Source organism: Phaseolus vulgaris, chromosome 5, assembly GCF_051622355.1.
Source record: "Phaseolus vulgaris cultivar YP4 chromosome 5, ASM5162235v1, whole genome shotgun sequence".
In the NCBI taxonomy this organism is placed as follows: domain Eukaryota; kingdom Viridiplantae; phylum Streptophyta; class Magnoliopsida; order Fabales; family Fabaceae; genus Phaseolus; species Phaseolus vulgaris.
Window position 1 is genome coordinate 40,690,257 of NC_143502.1, and position 19,932 is coordinate 40,710,188.

A 19,932-nucleotide genomic window follows, 5' to 3' on the forward strand; every position below is an offset into this window, starting at 1 on the left:
TGGGTACATAGTAGCGTTTGTGAGTTCTTCTCCGATTTTACCAAAGTTTCGTTGCTCCAGGATTTTGTAGATAGCGTAGATATTATATTAGATGGTGTGCCTAGTGGTGCCTTCGCTCTTCGTAGGTGTCGAGAGTTCAAGACTGTTTGTTTGGGCAGGGGGGAAGGGCGAAAGGATTTTTTCTATTTCTATTCTTGTTTATTTTCGGATATGCATATCCGCTTTCCACTTGATAGTTTTACCATGGAAGTGCTGCGTGTTTTAAATGTAGCCCCCACGCAACTGCATCCGAATAGCTGGGCAGCCATCCAGGCTTTTCGGTTGCTTTGCGATGTGTTGAGTCTTAGGCCAACAGCTAGGTCTTTTCTACAATTCTTTAGCACTAGGCCGGGTGACCGAATATGTTGGTTATCCCTTGTCGGCCAAACCAAAAATAGCATTTTCGCTCCTTACACGACATCCTATAAGAACTTTAAGACGGGTTTCTTTAAGGTTGTCATTGAGGAGGGAGGACGGCAGTTTTTCTTTGATGGTGAGACACCCAAGTTTCCTTTTTATTGGACGAAGGATCCGGCACATTTCAATTTATGGTCGAGGTCCCTGATGACCGATGACGACTTGAAAGTGTTATCGGTGTTGGACCACCTTCCTCGCAAGATTCCAACCCGGTCCCTCGTCTGTGCCTACTTGTCCGCTGATAGATGTGTTGATGTTGACGGTATGTGTTTTTACTTGTCTTATCGTGCGCTTTACTATGACTAACTTTGCTTTCGGCCTTCAGGTATAATGGCAAGTTTGGTGTCGCCAGGTGGGAAGAAAGACTACTTCCGAGAGCTTCGCTTGAAGCGACAAGCTCAGATGGCCGCGAGGGGGGATACGCCAAGAGGATCGAGTACACCAGATGCCGAGGCCGCTATCCCCATTACCGTGGTGCCGGCTGCCGAGGCCGACCGTCCCACCAACCCAAAGAAGCGGAAAGAAGATCATGGCAAATATCGTGGCAAGTCTTCTCGACGCCATGGGGAGCGCTCGTCATCCAGCAGGTCTCCCAAGAGAGGCTGACTGCCCGGGGGGCCGGGTTCAAGTGGGCCTGACTTTCTTGGGCATGATTTGAATGTGGCTGAGAAGGTGAATATCATGTTGAACCCTTACCAGCAAGATGCGTATCTGTCGGCACGCCCCTCTCAAGTACACGATGCCTTCATGGAGTTGTGTTCTAGGACTTTGGTCTTTGGCAAGCAGATGGCATCCGACTTGATGAAGAGGGACAAGAATGCAGCCGAAGTGGAGGGGCTTCGGGTCAAGTTGAATGAGTCGTCGGCTAGCTTAAAAACAAACCTGGCCGAGAATGCTGCACTTCTGAAACAGAAGGAAACCTTAGAGGCCGAAGTTCAGAAATGGAAGGAGAAGTTCGAGCTGGCCGAGAGGACGGGTAGAGAGATTGCCGAGAAGGCTGACAACGAGGTGAAGGGCTTGAAGGAGAGTCTCTCGGGCATGGCCCTCACCAACCACCGTGCTGAAGAGAGGATAGAGAAGCTGCTGAAGGAGTTGGAGGTGGCCGAGGATAGTGTTATAGAAGAACACGAGAATGGCTTCAAAAAGGCTCTCCAGCAAGCGGCCTTCTTCTATCACGTTCCCTTGGACGAAGGGAAGTTTGATGTGGACAAGGACTTTCACGAGGGTCAGCTCATGCCGATAGACCAGATACCGAGTTCTACTCAAGCGGCGGTTTCGGCTCCCGTGAAGAATAATGTTGAACTTGTTGAGTCCGATAGCTAGGCTTGCCGATGTGCATAGGTCATGTAATTGTTTTGTAGGCCTTTAGCTCTTCTGAGGTCGCGTGCATTTTGCTTTGTAAGCATTTGACTTCTTTTTTGTGTAAACATACCCGGCCTATCGGTTCTCATGATTAATTAAATGACAAGTTATCATTATTACTTTTTGCCAATATAATTCGTAGTTTATTCTCTTTGGGTGGTGCGTGTACGCTTGACTGAGAGGTTTTTCTTCCGTGTTCTCGGTAGGGATTCACTTTGGTGAATTCTTCCTTGGCCGAGAGGTTTACTTTGAACTCTCTTGGCCGAGAGGTTTTTTTATTGTACTCTCGGCAGGGATTCACTTGGGTGAATTCTTCCTTGGCCGAGAGGTTTACTTTGAACTCTTTTGGCCGAGAGGTTTTTTATTGTACTCTCGGCAGGGATTCACTTGGGTGAATTCTTCTTTGGCCGAGAGGTTTCTTTGAGACTCTCTTGGCCGAGAGGTTTTTTATTGCACTCTCGGCAGGGATTCACTTGGGTGAATTCTTCCTTGGCCGAGAGGTTTCTTTGAGACTCTCTTTGCCGAGAGGTTTTTAATTGCACTCTCGGCAGGGATTCACGTGGGTGAGTTCTTCCTTGGTCGAGAGGTTTCTTTGAGACTCTCTTGGCCGAGAGGTTTTTTATTGCACTCTCGGCAGGGATTCACTTGGGTGAATTCTTCCTTGGCCGAGAGGTTTCTTTGAGACTCTCTTGGCCGAGAGGTTTTTAATTGCACTCTCGGTAGGGATTCACGTGGGTCAATTCTTCCTTGGCCGAGAGGTTTGGTTAGGTTCTTGTGTTAATGATTTGTCAGAGAATTTTTAGTTGATAAACATGATTTCATTGATTGTGGTGCCTCGTTAAAACCTTCTTCAATCAAAAACCCTCGGGAGAGCCCTATGGGAAAAAAGATTGAAGGTAGGAAAGAGTACACCTATGATACATGTTAACTGAAATACATTTTCAAATGGCCCGCGTTCCATGTCCTGGGAACTTCTCGGCCATCCAAGTGTTCTAGGCGGTATGCGCCGTTCTGGAGATTTTCCCTGACCTTGAAGGGGCCTTCCCAGTTTGCATTAAACTTTCCTTCTGCTGGGATCCTGCGAGTTTCTCCTTTCATCCTCCAGACCAGGTCTCCTTCTTGGAACGCTCTTGGTTTAGTCTTCGAGTTGTATCTTCTCGCAACTATCTGTTTGCAAGCTTCCTCTCTTATCTTAGCCTTGTCACGCGACTCTTGGAGTAAGTCCAGCTCCGTTCTTAGACATTCTTCGTTTATCTTCAGGTTATGGAGTTCTCTTCGGATTGTCGGTTCTCTGACTTCTACTGGCAGCATGGCATCTGTGCCGTAGGTGAAGTTGTACGGGGTTTCCCCAGTTGCCGAATGGGGGGTACACCGATAGGCCCAAAGAACCTCCACGAGTTCTTCTACCCACTTACCTTTTGCACTGCCAAGTCTTTTATTTAATTCATTCAAGATGGCTTTGTTGGCGGATTCAGCTTGGTCGTTAGTTTGCGGGTGTTCCACAGAGCTTGTCTTGTGTCGGATACCCAGGCTCTCATAAAATTCGGCCAACTTCCGATCCGTGAATTGTCTTCCATTATCCGTGATGATGGTGTGCGGGATTCCGAACCTGCAAACGATGTCCTTCCATACAAAGCTCTGAACTTGTCGAGCCGTGATGCTTGCGAGGGGTTCCGCTTCTATCCATTTTGTAAAGTAATCAACTACTACCAACAAAAACTTCCTTTGTCCGGTTGCTGTCGGGAAGAGGCCTATTATGTCCATTCTCCACAGGGCAAACGGCCAGGGAGAGTTGATGCTTTGGAGATTATGGGGGTGAAGGTGGATTAGCGAACCGTGCTCTTGGCAACTTATGCATTTTTTCACGAAATTGGCACAATCAGTTCTTAGTGTCGGCCAGTAGTATCCGGCCCTCAGGACTCTGGTCGCCATCGTTTGGGCTCTGGAATGTAAGCCACATGCTCCTTGGTGCAATTCTTGCAAAACGTATTCGGCCTCCGCTTTCGAGACGCACTTGAGTAGTGGGTCGAGAACCCTCTTTTATACAAGTCTTCCCCTATTATGACAAATCGAGACGCTTTCTTTGCGAGAGACAAGTCATGACCATCTTTCCCTTCTTCCCGATTTTTGATTACTTTTTTCATGTCGGACACCCAATCTTCCTCTCCTTGCTCTGTAACCATGCATTCTCCGACGGGGACCGACGGAACCGACAAGGTTTGCTGGATGATGGAGGCATGTCGGCCTTTCTTCTTAGCGGTAGCTAGTTTTGACAGGGTGTCGGTCCTAAGGTTGTCTTGTCGTTTTACATGGCTTATCGTGACGCTTTGGAACTGGCTGATGATGTTAACAATTCTGTGATAGTATTTCAGGAGCAGAGGATCTTTGATTTGGTAGCTCCCATTGATGTGTCCGACCATGAGTTGCGAGTCTGTCTTACATTCTACCTTCTGGGCTCCCACGTCTTTAGCCAACAATAATCCGGCTATAAGTGCTTCGTATTCTGCTTGATTGTTAAATGTTTGAAACCCAAAACGTAAAGATTGCTCAATTTGTATGTTCTCTGGTCCTTCCAGCACGATTCCTGCTCCTCCCCCCTTCTTACTTGAGGAGCCATCGACATGCAACGTCCATGTGGTTTCGGGTTCTTGACATTGCTGCAACTCTGATGTGAAGTCCGCTAAGCATTGGGACTTGATAGGTCCTTGTGGTTCGTATTTAATGCTGAATTCGGACAACTCGACTGACCAGCCGATCATTCTTCCTGCCAACTCGGGTTTTTTGCAAAATCTTATTGATGGGGAAGTCAGTTCGCAGTACGATCTCGTGGCTTTGAAAATATTGTCGAAGTCTTCTGGAAGCATGAACGAGGGCTAGAACTACCTTCTCAATCGCTTGATATCGGGTTTCGGCATCTTGTAGTACTCGGCTAACTAAGTAGACTGGTTTTTGTTCTGTTTCGCCTTGTACTATGGCGACACTCACGACTTCCGGCGACACGGCCAGGTAGACCAGTAGAGGTGTCCCATGGACGGGTTTGCTCAGAACGGGCGGTTCGGCCAACGCCTTTTTTATAATCTGAAAAGCTTCTTCGGAGCTTTCGTTCCATGCGAACTTCTCTGCTTTTTTCATGAGCCTCAAGATCGGTCTGATCTTGTCTGCTAGTCTGGGCATGAATCTGGACAAGGACGTCAGTCTTCCTACCAGCCGCTAAACTTTTTTCAGGCTATCCGGGCTTCTCATGGTTTCCAAGGCTCGGCACTTGTCTGGATTTGCCTCGATTCCTCGACTTGTCAGCATAAAGCCTAGGAACTTGCCTCCTTCAATCCCGAATACGCATTTCTCAGGGTTAAGACGCATGTCGTACTTCCTTATCTGCTGGAAGACCTCAACCAAGTCGTTGGCATGCTGTTCCATGTTATCAGATTTCACAATTATGTCATCAACATAAACCTCCATGGTTTTTCCTATCTGGTCTCGGAACATTCGGTCCATAAGCCTTTGATAGGTCGCTCCAGCATTCTTGAGGCCGAAAGGCATGACCTCATAGCAAAAGTTGGCTCTGTCAGTAATGAAGGCTGTCTTCTCTCGGTCTGCCGGATTCATGCGTGATAATGTTCTTTCCCTCTTCTCCTAAGGTTGATCCCAAACGTGTGTTCTGACCTGCTCGGCCCACCCGGCATAGCACCACCTCTTCCTTGGGTTCCACCTGAGGTTCGTCATTCGGTCTTGGATCCAGGTCATCACTCAGGGATATATGATGAACCTCGGCCCTCCGGGTGGGTGTTCGCGGTGGCAGAATCTTTAAACTTGCCGCGTAACATTCTCTAGCAGTCTTTTGGTCGGCATGGAGAGTGACCACCTCTCGGCCCCTACTCGGGTTGTCGGCTGGGAACTTCATGGCCAGGTGGGATGTCAAGACTATAGCTCCCAATTTGTTGAGAGAGGATCGTCCGATCAAAATATTGTAAAACGTTTCGGCGTCGACAAGCAGGTATCTGATTTTGATCGTCCGACAGTCTCAATTTCCTTCTCCAAACTTGGTGTCCAGGTCAATGTACCATCTGGTGTTGACTCTCTGCCCCGCGAAGCCAATGATTTGTTCATCATACTGGACAATGTCGTCATCAGATATACCCATCTTTCGGAAGGTTTTTCAATACAAGATATCCACAGAGCTTCCTTGATCTATCAAAGTTTTCATGATGACAAAGTTGGCTACTTCGATGGTGACTACCATAGGGTCATCATGCTTCGGGTTTATGTTTCTGAAGTCTAAATTCGTGAAAAGCATGGGAGGCAGGTCTCTCCTGTTGCTTCTGCTGATGGAGTACACCGAACTGACCGCTCGGAGGTGTCTTTTTCGGGAGGATGATGTAGTTCCTCCTCCCGCGAAACCCCCGACAATCGTGTTTATGACCCCCCGTACCGGCATGGTTCTTCGACGATCTCTTCCTTCTCGGCCTTCCCGGCCTCTTTGGCCTCTCTGTTCGTTTGCCTGTGTGTCCCTACGCCCTTCTCTCTATTCCATGTCAACCTCGTTTTTTTCCCGTCTTCTCGGCTTGTCTGGACAAAGCGTCGCAGATGACCGGCTTGGATGAGCTCTTCGATTTTATCCTTCAGTGCCCAACAATCTTCCGTTGTGTGCCCGAAATTGCGGTGGTATCAACAATGCTTGGTTTGATCGGCACTCTGCGGGGTAGGAGTCCTGCTTGGTGCCTTCAGGAGATCTGCGTTGAGAGCTTCCTCTAAGACCCTCGACCTTTCGGCAGTCAAGGGGGTGTAACGGGTGAAACGTGGTCCCTTGGGAAAGTCTCTAGGCTTCCCAAAATGTGTTGGTCTGCTTCTGTCTCTCCTCCTCTCAGGTTCGTCAGGTGCCTGAGCCCTACTCCGAAACTCTTTCAATTCCTCCAGCTGCATGTATTTGGTGGCTCTTTGGCGCAACTCATCCAATGTTGTGGCCGGTTGCATGCATAAACTATCCGAGAACGGTCCCGGCTTCAGTGTAGTTACCATGTGGTGCATCGCCACTTCGGGACTTAGGTTTCGTATGTCTAACGTTGTTTTGCTGAATCTGTTCATGAAGGCCCTCAAGGTCTCCGACTTCTCTTGCCGAATATTCACTAAGGCAATCGAAGTGAGGTGGTGTGGTCGGCTGGTAGTGAACTGTGCTCCAAACTTAGCCGCGAGTGTGTCGAAGCAATCTATGGATTGAGCTGGCAGTCGGGTGAACCAGCTCAAGGCTGCCCCCTTAAGTGAGGTGGGGAATATTCGGCACCACAATGCGTCTTCCGCCGTATGCAAGCCGACCTGTGTTAGGTACGCATTACATGCTCATCCGGATCCGTGGATCCATCATACTTGTCCAACGTGGGGTTGTTCCAGGTTCCCGGCAAGGGGACTTCAAGGATGGTTTCAGTAAAGGGGCTTCTTCGAGGCGCCGCGTTTAGCGCATTATTTGAGGCTGACCTTATGTTTTCTTGATACGAGCTCCCGACCTCATGTGTATCCGTGTTCGCGTGATCTCCTGAGGGGATATTATCCATGGCTTCCAGTATTTTCGGCTTCTCAGCAAGCTTTTCTTTCATCCGAGCATTCTCCTTCCTCAAAGCTTCCATTTCCTGTTGCATTTTCAAGATTAACGTCATAGGGTCTGGACGGCTGGTTTCTTCTTGTGCATTCCTATCGTTACCCGTCATGTTCCTCGTGTTCACCATGTGGACAATTCGTGGGGTTTTTCTTCTCGGCCCCACGGTGGGCGCCAAAATGTTCCTACAAGATCTAAGCCCTGCAGAACACTTCCTCTGATGATGTCTTGTGTTGTTCTTCTCGTCTTGTCGGTCTTTCAGTTGGTCTTCTTCCAGCTGGATCTTCGGCCTGGACACGATGGGGGGAGTACCTGCGAAGACACTCCGACGATCAAGTCAGACCGAGAGCTAAGTACCAGAAGAGTGGGGAGTGAATAGTTACCTTGGGTGATGTGCCTCTTCTGCTATTTATACTACTCTAGGTGGGCTATGGCCGCTGTGGGCCTACTTTAGGGTCCAAACGAAGGCCTAATTGTGTCTTAACCGTGCTTATCATTTAAGTTGGGTTGTTTATATCTAATTACGCGTTTAGCTTCACCTGTTGTCGTCTAGTCGGCCATCTGGTAGTAGAATATGCAAATAATAAGGTACATTGATATGTTTGATATGCTGCGGGAAGAAGTTGCATTATTTGTGTCCCTTGTTTTATGGGACTTCTGTTGTTTGTGGCTTCATATTTGATTTGGGTTTTATGTAGGTTATTGGAACAAAATTTATTGGTGGATTGGGTTATGATTGTAGATGAGACGTGTTGCAGTGAACGAACAAGGAAACGAATAAGAAGCAAACGTTCACAATTTTAAATTGAATCAAGTGTATATTGTCCGTACCTCTAAAATTTCAAATATGACAATTCCCTTTTTATAATTTCATATTATTTTTATTTCTCTAAAAGTATATTTTAAAGTTCAAACGATAAGGAAGGGATGTGTGTTCTCATTTTGTTTCATTAATATATATATATATATATATATATATATTGTAAACATAACATAATATTAAACAATTATATAATCATTATGTAAAAGAAAAAGTTATTTAATTATTTTAAAATAAGAAAAAAATATATATTATTATTTATTAAATAAATAAATAAATTACTAATTATTTATTAAAATGTAAAAAATGGTATATATCCTCTTTATAAAAAAAACCAGTTTTAACAAATAAATTTTACGATAAAACATATAATTAATAGAACATCATTACCGTAAGCTTTCCTTCTATCAATAAGGACTAAATAAAAAAATATTTAAATTTTGAAAAGACCTAATATACATTCAAATTTATAAAAGATGAAAATAATACAATTTTTTCAGAGACATATTCAACCCCCAAGATAACCTATACAAAAGAAAAAATGATTTTAAGTCTATAGTGAAGCATTAATAACGCTGATTGATTTAATGAATGGTACTTGTCTGATATATTAGTTTTCATTCTATACTCTAGAAAGGCTGATTTTAAGAAAAATGCATTTGGGATAAACTCAGTATGTATGAACAAGAGTTAAACCTATGCCGATTAAATTTTTGGTTGCAGTTGCACAGTATTTTGACATATAATGCACATTGAGCAGGTAGTAGAAATCTATCTTAATTTTGTTGTAAGGATGATGATGATGATGAACAGGATTTTTGCCATAGCGATCGCCCTAAAATGGCATTGCCATGTACTGAGAGGTATGCAGCATTTAACCTGCCCAACACAATCAAAGATGGGTCAGAAACATAGAAGAAGCAAAGGTGGGTCAAGAAACATAGTAGAATAATTACTTGTCAACATCTGGCATTGCCAATGGATCATACAATTCCTCCCTTTGTTCCATGGTAGGCACAGACATAGCCGTTGGGTCTTGCACACCTTCAACCTAAAAATAAACAATCAATAAAACCGTAATCAATGCATTATGTAGACTAAACTAAACTAAGTTTCACATTAAATGGATTACCTGTTGGGGATATTGTGCATAGCCAGCATATGCACCATATCCATAGGATGAAGGATCTTGAGCAGCCCCATAAGCATATGCTTCATAACCCTGTCCATACCCATAGTAGGCACTCCATTGACTTTGATCCATCTGTTGTCCCCAGCCACCAGGTAAGTCCTACAACAATTTAGGGCCAAAATTGTGTAAGCGACATATACAATAATACTCCATATCTACTCCATATCTGAGTAACTTCTCCAGATATTGAACTCTTTCACTCCTTCAATATTAGTAACTGGTAGTAATTTTTTAAGCTGTACTTGTACAGGGTTAACATTTTTTTTATGTAACTAAATTATAATTAATAAATATTTTTAATTTATAAATTACATTATAATTAAAACCTGTAATAAATAAATATTTTTAAACACAAATTGTAGTTTAGCATAACAATAATTTACATCATGATACAAGGTTTTTTTATTTGTTGATAATTTGTTTTAAAATATTGAATTCAATTCTTTGAAAAAGAGAGTAGTTCGGGATGATTAAGAAGAAAATTATTTTGGACAAACTGTGAAATCAAATCAAATTTAATATTAAAATTAAGAAATATACAACAGAGAAATAACAAAATTAAATGCTTAATATATACAAATAAGGATAAGCCTGTTACTCAAGGAGAGTGAGAATAACTCCTAAAAAATAGTGTCATTTAACCATATAACTCATAAAATGCTATCATCATTCATTTATAGCTCCTAAAATGTTTTCATTCAAGGATGATGATTCAGATTTATAACATTCGAGAATGTTTAGGTAAAAGCTAAAATGGAACTTTATAGTTGTCTCTTAGGGGTTTTAAATGGCAGTAGCTAATGTTAAAAAAACATATATAACGAGATAAGAACAAAATTACAAACATAAACAATTGCCCAACACATTTGATGAAACACTTATTTGTCATCCTCCAAATAAATAATTGCTTTCCCAAATAAGATCTACACGACAGTTTAAAGTTTTAACTAACCCTTTTAGCAACAATATATGCACATGATTTCTACACAGTAATTTTTATTTCATTCTTTTCTACCAGTCCATTTTAGAAGTTCAGAGTCCATCAGTAGGCCATTCACAATCTCACGAATGTTCAGGAGAATCTAAAACCATGTAGTGCATGCCATGTTAACAACCTAGACATTCTGAAAGACTATAGACATTGTAATGCATAATGCATCACAAATGCAGCCTGCTACAGCATGAAAAGCTTTCAAACAAAAAGATTACAATTTCATCTAGAAAGGGGCCATTTCTGAAAGCAAAATCACCTGTCTAGCTGCTAGGGTCCTACCCCAAGAAATCCTGACCACTTGCTGGCCTATCATCTTTCCCTGCATTTTCTGAATAGCTTCCTCAGCAGATGCTCTGCAGCAGACACAAGATATGAGAAGGGTAAACAAATGCAATGCAATGCAATGAATAAGTAAAAATAAAGATTGATGCCACATGAAAAATATGACAATCTTTTTCTCAAACTAAAAACATGTTTAAAAAGACTAAGGAAATAGAAGAAAACCTAGTCCCAAATTGAACAAAGCCACATCCCTTGCCAGCCTGAATTTTAACAGAGACAATTTCCCCAAATTGCAGAAAGTTTTGCTTCAATTCCTCCTCAGACACATTAAGATCTAAACTACCAACAAAAACCTGCAAAACAAATCGTGCAAGTGAGGCATTGCACTGACAATGAAAATCACAAATATATATGTGTATACGTGTGTGTGGGTGTGTTCTTTTTTATTCTTTGGTCCATCTTCTGCATAACTAACTCACGGTAGTGTTATTAGCATCATACTCCGGTTGTTGAACTTGAACCGGCGCAGTGTACGCCGGCATCTGGTACGTCGGTTTGGGTACAGGCGCGGGCGCGGCGTAAGAAGCGGTGGTCTTCTTGGGCGTGGCGGCGCTAATGCGCATGGCTCTGGTGGAGCAATAAACCCCGTTCATCTCGGTCATGGCGCGGTTGCGTTCGCTCTCGTCGGAGAATTTGACGAAGCCGTAGCCCTTGGAGCGGCCCGTGTTGGGATCCGTGACGACCTTGGCGCCGCGAACGGAGGGGTAATGGGCCCGGAAGGTTTCTTGGAGAAGGTAGTCGGTTACCTCTGGCGCAAGATCGCCCACAAAGATTGAGTGCTCTGGGCCCGCATCGGGCCTGCGCTCGCCGATGCCGAAGGAGGCCCAATTCAGCCTGAAGGTCTGTTCGGTGCCGGGCATTTGCATGCCGTTGTAGGTCTGGAGCACGCGCTCCGCTGACGCGTGGGAAACAAACTCGACGAAACCGTAACCCTCGGGTTGCCCCGTCATCTTGTTGCGGATGATTTTGATGGAGAGGACCTCGCCGGTGTGGGCGAAACAGTGGCTGAGGTACGCCTCGTCCACCCAATACTGCAAATCCCCAATCCATAGGGTTCTCACTTCCTCGATTGTCGAAGGCTGGTGGTACCCCTGCGACGCCGCCGCCGCCGCCGCCGCCATCGTTCCTCTGCTCTGCCTCCTCACCGATACCACTGTAAGGAAGAACACCGCTCACTCGATCTGCTACTGGATTTTCTTTTTTTTATTTAAAAGAAAATATTTACTAAACACTACTTCTAACATTGCTTTCTTATATATATATATATTATTGTATTATTAATATTCTTTTTATTCTTGAATTTATTTGTTAAATAACAAGAATTCTTATTTATTTATTTTTTCATTTGCAAAAATTACTATTTAATCATTAAATAAGTATAAAACAATATGATGACTTAAAAAAAATTTACTATCGTTGGGTAACGTTTCGGAATAAATTACTCTCAATTATATTTTTAAAGGATGAATTTTGATAATAAGTTGAAAAACTAATAATTAATTCATGTTTTTTATATATATTTAAAGAGTACATATGAGAGTAACTTCCGTATCTAATACCATTTACACTTTTATTTTTCTAACTAGTACCTTTTTGTTTTTTATTTTCCTGTCTAACATTCTTTTGTTTTTATTTCCCTATCTACCACTCTTTTATTTTTTATTTCCCTATCTAACACCATTTCAAAAATAAATTAAAAAAAAATATTTTTTTTTTATAATTTTAATTTTGAATACATTAAAAAATAAATATTTTTAATGTTTAAAATAGTTAGAAATAGAATTAATGAATAAAGAAATGTGTTTTTATAAAATAAAAATAAAAAAGTAAAAAATTTAAAATGTTTATTTTAAAAAATATTTTTTTAAGAATGAATAAAATAAAAAATTAAACTCTACAACAACATAAAAGTTAAATATATAAACATAAATTAGTATTTATTTTTATTATTATTGATGATGTAATTATGTTAATTTCAAATGAAAAATACAGGACATAATTATAAAAAAAACAAAGTTAAATAAAGACTGATATGGACATAAAAAAACAAGGAAAAAAAATGTTCATATTGTCAAACCAAGACACACATAAAGAATATATCCCAACATTACTGGATTGTGCACTTCTAGTCATTAATTATGTTTCATTTCGCACAAACTATTTAATGTACCGTTGAAAAAAATATTAAATGAATTATCATCTTGCATTTATTTTCATTCTTATGATCAACATATATTTATTTAGTATCGTCTTTTATCTCTTATATTTATCTTATTTGGATTTATTTTTATATCTTTTATCTTTATCTTAATTTGTTTTGTCTTTATTTTATATCTTTTATGCTTTTATTTATTATTATTTTTCTACCATTTTTTTTATTGTTGCTGTTTTTATTTTTTAGACTTTTTTTTTCATTTTTTGCTTCTCATTTTTAAGCATTAAGTGTAACATTTGCATTAGTTTTTGTTTAGGATTTTGCATTTAGGATAGACACTTCAATATTACTTGTGTATCCACTATTAATTAATACTAATTGACTTTTTTTTGTAATTATGTCGTGTATTTTTTACTTGAAATTAACATGATTACATCATCAATAATAGTAAAAATAAATAGTAATTTATGTTTATAAATTCAACTTTTATGTTGTTGTAGGGTTTAATTTTTTATTTTCTTCATTCTTAAAAAAAATAATTTTAAACTAAACATTTTATTTTTTTATATTTTATTTTATAAAAACTAATTTCTTTATTCATTAATTATATTTATAACTATTTTAAAAATTAAAAATATTTATTTTTTAATGCATTCAAAATTAAAATTATCAAAAAATAAATAAATTATTATTTATTTATTTATTTTTAAAATGGTGCTAGATAGAGAAATAAAAAATAAAAAGGTGCTAGATAGGAAAATAAAAACAAAAGGGTGCTAGATAGGGAAATAAAAAAAAATGTTAATTATAGAAATAAAAGTATAAATGGTGCTAGATAGGGAATTTACCCTACATCAGATTTATTATCTTTATAATTTTTTATTCATTTACATTTCTTGGACCAAAATAGTTAATTATTTGTATAATGATTATGAAGTTATAAGAAATGAGATTTAATAAATATGTAAATTTTAATACTTTAGTTGATATAGTCATAGAGACTTTTTCTTAATACTTAAAAATAATGATTTAATCCTTTTATGTATAAATTTAGTTTTATTATATTTTTTAAACTCTATGTAATTTAAAACTCTAAATCTACGAAGATTCTAGGAAATTAAAAATTGTATATGTAAACATGAAAATAAATATTTGAAGTATAGAAAACTAAAAAAATAAGTATAAAAATTAAATGAATGATTAAACCATTATTTTGTTTTCCATCTAATATTTTAAAAACTTACAAGACTTGAATAATCCGAAAACAAGATCCTGAATACCATTATGCATGAATGAGTCACTGCAACTTGTTTCACCGTAAAAAAAAGTGTTCTCAATTTTATGTATGAATCTATCAGTGCTAGTTGTTGCAAATTCTCCCTCCATTCTTCATTGCTTCTTTCTACACCTTCACAATAAATATAAAATTCCAATTTTGCTTTTTCTTAAAATTTAATATCCTAATTCTCTCCTAATATTACACTACAACTCTTCATTTTCTTTCTCTTCTCGAACCGATAGAATTACTCTTAATAAATGTGTATTTTTATTATCAAGAATGATTTAAACTACATCGAGTATAATTTCTCTTCCTAGACAAGGTTGTCACAACTATAACAACTCTTTCACCTTACTTTCTTTCTTTTTTTCTATGTTGCATTAATATCAGATTATACAATCCAGTTTGTTTTTTTTAATTAACATCTCGAATTGGACAATTTATTATACATAACTGGATCTGGGATATACATACTGGACTGTACAATTTGTTGTATTATTAGAAAAATGAATACTATATTTGCAATATAAATTAAATGTGTGTACTATAATGTTGTCCTAACTTGAATCCATGTAGTTCTTTGTGATTTTTTATATGTTGCAATTTGATGGATGTCCTGTGTGAGTTAAATGGATGAAGAAACTGAATGGAGAAGATGAATTTAGTTGGTTAGGCCAACTAAGATGGACACGAAACTAGTGCTAACAAAGAGTGAGCAAAGAAGACAAGTTGTGCACAAATTTGGGCAACATTTATTTAATTAATTATAAACTTATTTACAAAAGGGTTAACACTTGTATTTATAATGTTAAGGACAACCAAAGTGTAAGTTTTAACCCTAAAAACTCTTCACTCCCATGATGACAATTGACTTCCTCTCATTTGAGCAAATCCTCTCAAATTAGAGGTTGACAAGTGTCCTCCTCTAATTTGAGAAAACCCTCTTCATTCCCATAAAAACAAGTAGTGTTTTAACATTGATGAGAATCTTATCCATTGAAGGATGACATGTGAATCTTCATACCTTCTTTGTCATTCCATGCCTTCTATTTACACTATAATAATTTATTTGTGCAACATAAATGATCTAAAGTTGCATTAGGTCCAAAAAAAGACATATTGTAACTCTAAGTCGTTTTTTTTTTTCTCTATTTACATCATACTCTTATTGATCCAATACATGTCCATAAAAATAAGTCCAATACACAACCCAAATAAGACCCAAAATAAAAACATACACTATTTTATACAATATTTTACAAGACCTGAAAAATTATAGTGTCTAGATGGTCCTCCATCAGTGAATAATTGAAAACTAAAACTGGATTTGAGATTGCATACTCAACTATACAATAAGTTATCAAACAATTTAGTATGCAGTCTCGGATTCTGTTATAGCTTTCGATCCCCAACACAAAAATTTGCAGCAATGTACTCCATTTCCACCATAAATCTAAATATGATTCACCCTCATTTCACACCTTCACGTGGAATATATACAAAAAAAAAAATCATTATCAATTTAAAGGAGAACATGTCATCATGATGAGAAATTTTAATATATATATCCAAGATCTAGAAGTCTGATTTTAGAATTCAAAACAATATTTATTTTTCATTACACAAAATAATTTAATATAGAAAACACATACTATATATTAATTTCATTTGTACTTGTCTCTTAACGATAGAATATCCTGGTATATTCGTCCACGTGGTTTAAACAACTTATTCCACATGAGAAACTAAAGAAGCCCTACTTAGCATTTTGATTAATTTGATTAGTGTTCATAATTTAATTATTTATAGAAATTCATAATTTTATTAATTTTGAAAAAATTCTAGTTTTTCGTATTTTTGTGTGTATTTTATTAAAGGTTTTTTCTTTTCTTTTGTGGTTGTATTTTGATGGTTGTTAAAATATAAGAACTCTAACAATTTCACATGGTGGTTGCTTCTTTGGTTTTCATTTGTAACGATATTTATGGCTAGTTTATTGGTCCTTAACCTACACCCCCATTCAACTTCACAAAGCTAAAATTATTCTCCCCTCATTTCAATTTTTGTTTTTTCTTTTCTCTGTAACAGGGAAACCATGGCCTTCCCAGTTACAATTGTTATTCTTCCTATAGGCATTCTTTTCATCCTTTCTGGCCTAATTGTAAATATAATTCAGGTAACATAACATTCACAGAAATATGTTCTTACTCTTTTTGTTTTCGATTCAATGGCCTTTGCATCTTTCTCTTCATAGTTATCTCTTTGCTATTTAATGCAATTAATCTGCATGCACATTGATCTGTCACAGGGAAAATATAACAATATAAAACTGACTCAGGAATTACGAAACATTATTGTAGGATGCAATGTAGGTGTCTGGCTACTATTTCTGCTTTTTATGTACTGATATCTTCAAGGAAAGAAACAGCAGAAATTGCTAGGCTATATAACTCAATTTACAAAAATCTCACTTGTTATTTGAACTTTTGATTATGATCACTGCTTTACCTAATGTCATCATAGATGTATGCATTTGTAGGCTATCTTCTTTCTCCTTCTACGTCCGATATCAAAGAATTGTTACAGAAGAGTAAACAAATTGCTCACAGAATCACTGTGGTTGCAGCTCATTTGGCTCATTGATTGGTGGGCTGGAATCAAGGTGCTTAGTTATCTTATTTCCATCTATATTTGCTATTAATTCTAACCCTCTTGCTTGCCTTGCAGTTTGTAAGTAATTCTTGAAAACACCAATGATCTTTCTGCAACTAAAATTTGTGACTAGTATAAGAGGTGGCTGAAAAAGAAGCAAAAAGTGTAAATGTTATCAGCACAGGAAAAGAGAAGAGATGCATGCACTATACTGTTTTTTTCGTTTCTATAAATTTACAGAGCATAAAACTAAATAGATCGAAAAGGAAGGGAAATGTCAACATGCATCTTGGGATGCTAAACATTATTGTACCAAACTTAGAGGAACTGCTGTTCTTTTATAGTTTTACTTTCTGGCAATTCAATTTTCATCATGATTTGTATTTTTCTTTTTGACATAATGAGGATTTATGTAAAGCATATTAGTGTCACTGTCACATGATCCACACTAACTAGTTGAATCTCTGGATTAATTGTAGATTGAACTACACACAGATTCAGAAACTTTTCAATTAATGGGTAAGGTGATATTAAGTACCAATGAATCATTGTTTTACTTATTTATATATTTATTTGTATTTACATTCTGTTGTTGAAAAAAGTGTACTACAGTCACAAAATTTCATTTTCATCTGGGAAAATTTTAGGCAAAGAAAATGCACTTGTCATCTGCAACCACAGAAGTGACATTGATTGGCTTATTGGATGGGTCTTGGCTCAGGTGCCTATTTTTGCTAATTTGTTGAACTGCAAAAGTATGCCATTTGGTTATGTTATCAGTAAATTAGGTATTTGTTTTTGATATATTTTGAACACACATGATTTATCTGTGACAGCGCTCTGGTTGCCTTGGTAGCACTGTAGCCATTATGAAGAAAGAAATCAAATTTCTTCCAGTGAGTTTCTATAAATCCCTCTTCCTTTGATCTTTATAAATAAGTGACTATGATGTGGGAATAAAGTAGGAAATCCTTTAAGTTCTTGCATAATGTAAGATCGACATATCTACTTGGTAATCCAATCCAAAGTACTTTTTAATCTTGCTCATATCTAGATCATGTAGCAGAACTGATATCTACTCCAGAACCCTTCAGAGTTTGAATTTGAAGCACAAGAAAACATAAACAACATTACAAATTCCTATGCAGGTTCTAGGTTGGTCAATGTGGTTTGCTGAATATATATTTCTAGAAAGAAACTGGAAAAAAGATGAAACATCACTAAAGGTATATCTAAATAGTTTCTTATGTACATATACAATTTTCATCTCTAGCATTTTGATTCATACATGTCTTGACTTTTGAGTGGCAGTCAAGTTTTAAGCATCTAGAGCACATGCCACTGCCTTTCTGGTTGGCCCTTTTTGTTGAAGGAACTCGTTTCACACAGACAAAGCTTTTACAAGCTCAAGAGTTTGCTGCTTCGAAAGAGTTGCCTATACCAAGAAATGTTTTGATTCCTCGTACTAAGGTGATCAAAGTTGGTGATTAGTATATTAGGATATCAGTATAGCTTTTCACTCATATATTATAATCTATATCCTCTTTTGGAGTTGAACCAAATTATCATAATATATAGAACTTTAATGTATGTTCATGCAGAAAATCCTAAAATGATAAATAATTGATGTTAACGCTGACACAGTAAGTTCTATTGACACATTTTGGTTGTGTTTTTGCTGATATTAATCTTTCTTCAGGGTTTTGTCACAGCAGTTAACAACCTTCGGACGTTTGTTCCAGCCATTTATGATTGTACATATGCAGTTCCAAAAAGTGAGGCTTCACCTACTTTGTTGAGAATATTTAAAGGCATTTCTTCTTCGGTAAGCCAAAATTGAAAACCTTGACAAAAGCAAAAAATGAGAGAAAATACACAACGCTATTTCAGTACATCTTCAAAATCAACTGTTTTATCAGACCTCTGTCTTCTATGTTATACAATTGTTGCTATGTCTCAACCAAGATTCCATCATTCTTTTCATTCATTCAAACTCTTGAATACACTAGACTCACAATAATACAAATGATTTGTTGGTATTTTTATAGACACTATATCAGATTTTATATTATCAACTATAAATTAAAGTTATTCTCAGAAGTTGTTATAAAAATCAATAAATTTATCGTGTTTTTTGCCTAATGCCTATTGATACTCCTAACAAAAAAAACTACTACAGTTCCTTCGATTTTACACAGGTGAAGGTTCAAATTAAGCGTCAGAAAATGGTGGAACTTCCAGAAACAGACGATGGAATTGCACAATGGTGCAAAGACGCATTTGTTGCCAAGGTATCACAGATTTCTTAAATTAAGTTTTTCTTTGGTGCTTGTCATAGTTGTTTTTACAAAGGTTGTTTTACACATGTGCACAAACTTTTGTACGACTCAACTCAAATATCCATTCACAGATTCTTAAAGCTTTTGTATAATCTATGATAATGCTTGCTTTGTAAACCACCAGGATGCTTTGCTCGAGAAATATAACACTACAGAAATATTCAGTGACCAAGAACTTCAACAAATTCATCGCCCTAAAATATCTGTTTTGGTAAGAAGCTAGCACAACAACACGACATATACATGTGTGTTTTTCCACATGTAGTCGAGTTTCATTATATTTTTTCGATACATCACATGAAGATCGACCAAAATAATTTGCCTAGATTTATAAAAAAATTGCCATGTTTTGGTGTTTATGCAGGTGGTGGTTTGTTGGTTATGTCTTCTAGGGTTTCTTCTCTACGAATTCTTCCAATTGACCTCACTCCTCTCCTCGTGGGTAGGCATCTTATTCACAGTGCTTTTCTTGCTCCTGGTAACAGTGATCATGGAAATCTTCATACATTCGTCTCAATCAGAGCGTTCCAAATCCATGGTTTTACCCACACAAGACCCCTTGAAGCAGAACCTTCTTCACCAATGATTCACCCATGTTTCTTAATGTTTATCACATTTCTTTCTCTCTCACACGTGTATACTATTACTCTTGTTTATCTCTTTTTAATTACACGAATTAAGAAAAATAACGTCACATCACATCTATTCTCTGTTCCACCTCTGTTCTCGTCTTGTCTTTCTTTTTTCGGGTAAG

At 37.9% G+C, this 19,932-nt stretch overlaps 3 protein-coding genes across 5 annotated transcripts; 1 reads left to right on the forward strand and 2 right to left on the reverse strand.

Annotated features, from left to right (window-relative positions):
- Nucleotides 1-3,731: 3,731 nt before the first annotated feature.
- LOC150027644 (uncharacterized) lies at nt 3,732-4,682 on the reverse strand. Its single transcript, XM_090302961.1, has one exon. It carries the CDS (start codon nt 4,680-4,682, stop codon nt 3,732-3,734), a length of 951 nt encoding a protein of 316 aa, XP_090159087.1.
- Nucleotides 4,683-8,864: 4,182 nt separating this feature from the next.
- On the reverse strand, nt 8,865-11,993 carry LOC137817072 (polyadenylate-binding protein RBP47B'). Of its 3 annotated transcripts, none has more exons than XR_016521098.1 (6): nt 11,195-11,985; nt 10,916-11,046; nt 10,668-10,764; nt 9,358-9,516; nt 9,182-9,276; nt 8,865-9,104 (listed from the first exon to the last, which is right to left on the reverse strand). XR_016521098.1 is itself a non-coding variant. In XM_068620297.2 (6 exons), exons 1-6 carry the CDS (start codon nt 11,872-11,874, stop codon nt 9,002-9,004), a joined length of 1,287 nt encoding a protein of 428 aa, XP_068476398.2. In that variant the 5' UTR covers nt 11,875-11,993; the 3' UTR covers nt 8,865-9,001. The 3 variants fall into 3 exon arrangements, 2 of the variants coding, with proteins under 2 accessions (XP_068476398.2, XP_090158741.1); XM_068620297.2 differs by having other exon boundaries at nt 11,173-11,993; XM_090302615.1 differs by having other exon boundaries at nt 11,195-11,986.
- Nucleotides 11,994-16,220: 4,227 nt separating this feature from the next.
- On the forward strand, nt 16,221-19,877 carry LOC137817073 (1-acyl-sn-glycerol-3-phosphate acyltransferase 3). The gene is made up of 11 exons (XM_068620298.2): nt 16,221-16,363; nt 16,727-16,849; nt 17,319-17,358; nt 17,487-17,560; nt 17,676-17,735; nt 17,988-18,065; nt 18,151-18,309; nt 18,539-18,664; nt 19,038-19,130; nt 19,303-19,389; nt 19,543-19,877. The coding sequence occupies exons 1-11, from the start codon at nt 16,283-16,285 to the stop codon at nt 19,762-19,764; spliced, it is 1,143 nt and encodes a 380-aa protein (XP_068476399.2). The 5' UTR covers nt 16,221-16,282; the 3' UTR covers nt 19,765-19,877.
- Nucleotides 19,878-19,932: the final 55 nt, after the last annotated feature.

Coding starts and splice junctions, on each gene's coding strand:
- LOC150027644 (XM_090302961.1), bottom strand. CDS start 4,682: ATGCTTCCAGAAGACTTCGACAATATTTTCAAAGCCACGAGATCGTAC.
- LOC137817072 (XM_068620297.2), bottom strand. CDS start 11,874: ATGGCGGCGGCGGCGGCGGCGGCGTCGCAGGGGTACCACCAGCCTTCG. Junction 11,047..11,172: donor ATGATGCTAATAACACTACC/GTGAGTTAGTTA, acceptor TTTGTTTTGCAG/GTTTTTGTTGGTAGTTTAGA. Junction 9,277..9,357: donor ATGCACAATATCCCCAACAG/GTAATCCATTTA, acceptor GTTTATTTTTAG/GTTGAAGGTGTGCAAGACCC.
- LOC137817073 (XM_068620298.2), top strand. CDS start 16,283: ATGGCCTTCCCAGTTACAATTGTTATTCTTCCTATAGGCATTCTTTTC. Junction 17,359..17,486: donor AGAAACTTTTCAATTAATGG/GTAAGGTGATAT, acceptor GGAAAATTTTAG/GCAAAGAAAATGCACTTGTC. Junction 17,736..17,987: donor AAGAAATCAAATTTCTTCCA/GTGAGTTTCTAT, acceptor ATTCCTATGCAG/GTTCTAGGTTGGTCAATGTG.